This window comes from Otolemur garnettii, unplaced genomic scaffold (genome assembly GCF_000181295.1).
Source record: "Otolemur garnettii isolate 467f Iridium unplaced genomic scaffold, OtoGar3 scaffold00195, whole genome shotgun sequence".
NCBI classification, from domain to species: domain Eukaryota; kingdom Metazoa; phylum Chordata; class Mammalia; order Primates; family Galagidae; genus Otolemur; species Otolemur garnettii.
In genome coordinates this window covers 1,757,511-1,760,235 of record NW_003852590.1, presented here as the reverse complement: position 1 = coordinate 1,760,235, position 2,725 = coordinate 1,757,511, and the positions used below count along the sequence as shown (strand labels likewise).

The following is a 2,725-nucleotide window of genomic DNA, read 5'->3' as shown; positions in this document are numbered from 1 at the left end:
GTCATCAATCTTTTTCCTACTTGTGGGTGTTTAAAGATTGCCACCTAGTGGTAGTTTGTGAGTACTTGTTATTGTAGATTACTGCCTGAGATACTGGATCCCAGGGATGGGAAAAAATGATGATAAATATATTTACCACGATATCAGAATTATTTGATTAAGTTGCTTTAAATATATATAAAATACATTTTTAATGAATTGTCAAATTATAATTTTTCCAATAATTATCAGTACCAATGCTAGTTTTTCATAGTCTCACTTGAAATCTGTTTATGTCCACTTTATTTTGGATAAGTTCTGGAAGTTTTTATTAATTTTAAACTCTGTTTGTATAAGAATAAATCATATAATGTATTTAGAGGGAATTCAGTAGGGGAAAATAATGAATAGTGAAGTCAAAGAAAAAAATCTTTGGATCAGAGTCTGAGATATGATTATTAACCCCAGAGGACAGGAAAAAGACACGATCTCTTTGGATAGTTAATATTACCCAGATGTCTCTCTGTTCTCATTGACATTAAATGTAGTTTTTTATTTCTTCTTTGGAAATCTCACTGGGGTAAGAGATTATATGTTAGTTGACTTTTTGTACATAATGATACTTAGTTATCAATTAGCAATAGAACATTGCAAAAACACCTTAAGACTCTCCCTGCCCCCCAAGGCTCTAAGAGTAACTAGACTACTTGTCTGTGATGCTATAGACTATATGTTTCTAGTTCATGTTATTTGCATTCATATGACTTAAGAGTCATAGATAGCAATTAAAATCAGTTTCTGTTATATATAACGAAAAGAGTGAATTGTCAGTAATTTAAGAGACAGAAGGGTTTTGATTTCTCTTGGCCAGGGCTGGGTTTGAACCTGCCACCTCTGGTAAATGGGGCTGGTGCCCTACTCCTTGAGCCACAGGCACCACCCAGATTTTGCTTTTTAAAAGATAAGTTTTCTAAGAAATCATTTTCTTAAATGTGAGTTTTTCAGTCTAAGTTATCTGCCTTTATTTGAATAAATAAATTTGATGATTTGTCCCACTACTCTAAGAAGCAAACATATGTATATAAATGTTTGAATATGTTAAAATAATTAAATTTCTGAGTGGCTGTTATGCCACCCTCCCACACACCATCATATGCAAACTGGCCTCCACTATCTGGGCTTGGCTGCATTACACCCTCTGTACGATCAGCTGTGAATTGTTCACTGTGGGCTGGTGTGTATTCTCATGTTCAATCAGGAGAAGCTGCTTTTACTATTAAACTACATTTTACCATATTTTTCTTGATCCCTGTTTCTAATTATAAAAAGTATATTGTCCTGCGACTTTCTTGCTTCTTTCTTTTTAAAGCCTGTCAAGACTCTTTAGGGTTAAAGAGCCAGAAAATACTTAACATGTCTTGTGGGAATGATGAGGTTATGGGATGAAGCATTTCCAGAACTGAGGACGTGGCTGTTCCCCAAGCTGCCTTCAAAATGTGGGTTAGAAGGGTGGAATTTGGCAGCTGGAAACCATTGCTCACTCCTTTGAGGACTAGCCTTGGCTGGGTCACAGCGCCTTTGCCTCTAATTTCTCATTGGTCTAGTCTGCCCCTGAGGGTGGGAAGGAATATAAAGTGTGTAAGACTTAAAGAAATAAAAAAGACTGAAATGTGTCAACATAATATGAACTTCTTGATTATCTACTATGTACTAGGAGCTATGTAAAGCACTAAACAATTAGAAAGATGAAAAAACCCACCAGAGCCAATCAGCTCTCATCTTTTTTAAGGGGAGGGGGAGTTTAAGCAGACATAAGCACAGTTAACTGTAATTTAAGACAGGTAAGTGAATTTAGAAATCATTGATTAAATATCCTTGAACACCAGAATTCAATCAAAAAAGGAAGCCAATTCTGGAATACTGTTGAACTGAAAGCAATTTTATAATTATTCTAAGAAGGGTACTTACTGGGGTTGAACACATCAAGTAAAGTTCTTACCCAGCCCATATCCTAACCGTAGAAGCTCTGACCAGTGCAGAAATCCACAGTGTGACATAGCTGGTGAATTACCCTAGGTGCCTAGATTGTCATTTATTTTTAAAATAAAGAACACTCCATTGCCATGAAGATCAAGTCTATGCTTTTAGGGTCTTATTAAGTATATGTTTGGCAGCAGACTCTAATTTCCCTGGGCTTGTTTTTACAGGGTCCTCGTGGTCCTCAGGGAATTGATGGAGAACCAGGTGTTCCTGGTCAACCTGGTTCTCCTGGGCCTCCTGGACATCCATCCCACCCAGGACCAGACGGCATGAGTAGGGTGAGTGGTGCGCATTGCCCAGTGTTAGAGAGGTGATACAATACGTTATCGATATAGTGTTATGTTCTTAACATAATGTTATGATCTTAAATTATGCCCATTGACTCTAATGCAAAACCACTACGAACAATAAAACTAATAAATACACAGGAGATTGTTGAGAAATTCAAAGTAGCATTTATAAAAAAAACCTTGCTCCAAATTATTTGTAGTTCTCACCGTCAGTTCTTGACTCTATGAACATTGTTTCTTCTGTTAATTCTAAAAGACAACTGACACTGTTCTCCTTACAATTGGAAAAGAGAGAAATAGCTAACTCTTCTGTTGTTCTCTAGACCAGAGTGCTAACAAAATCTGTATACTCTACCGGGGTGTCCAACCTGGGGCCTGTGGGCCCACATGCAGCTTATGTAAGAACTTTTTTTTCC

The 2,725-nt window shown here is 36.8% G+C and overlaps 1 protein-coding gene across 1 annotated transcript in view; it reads left to right on the top strand.

The window, feature by feature from the left end:
• COL5A2 (collagen type V alpha 2 chain) overlaps positions 1-2,725 on the top strand; it is a 136,810-nt gene that overhangs the window by 78,653 nt on the left and 55,432 nt on the right. Inside the window, exon 7 of the mRNA XM_012812200.2 lies at positions 2,187-2,297. Coding sequence (XP_012667654.1) covers positions 2,187-2,297 — 111 coding nt within the window. The remainder of the gene's footprint in view (positions 1-2,186; positions 2,298-2,725) is intronic.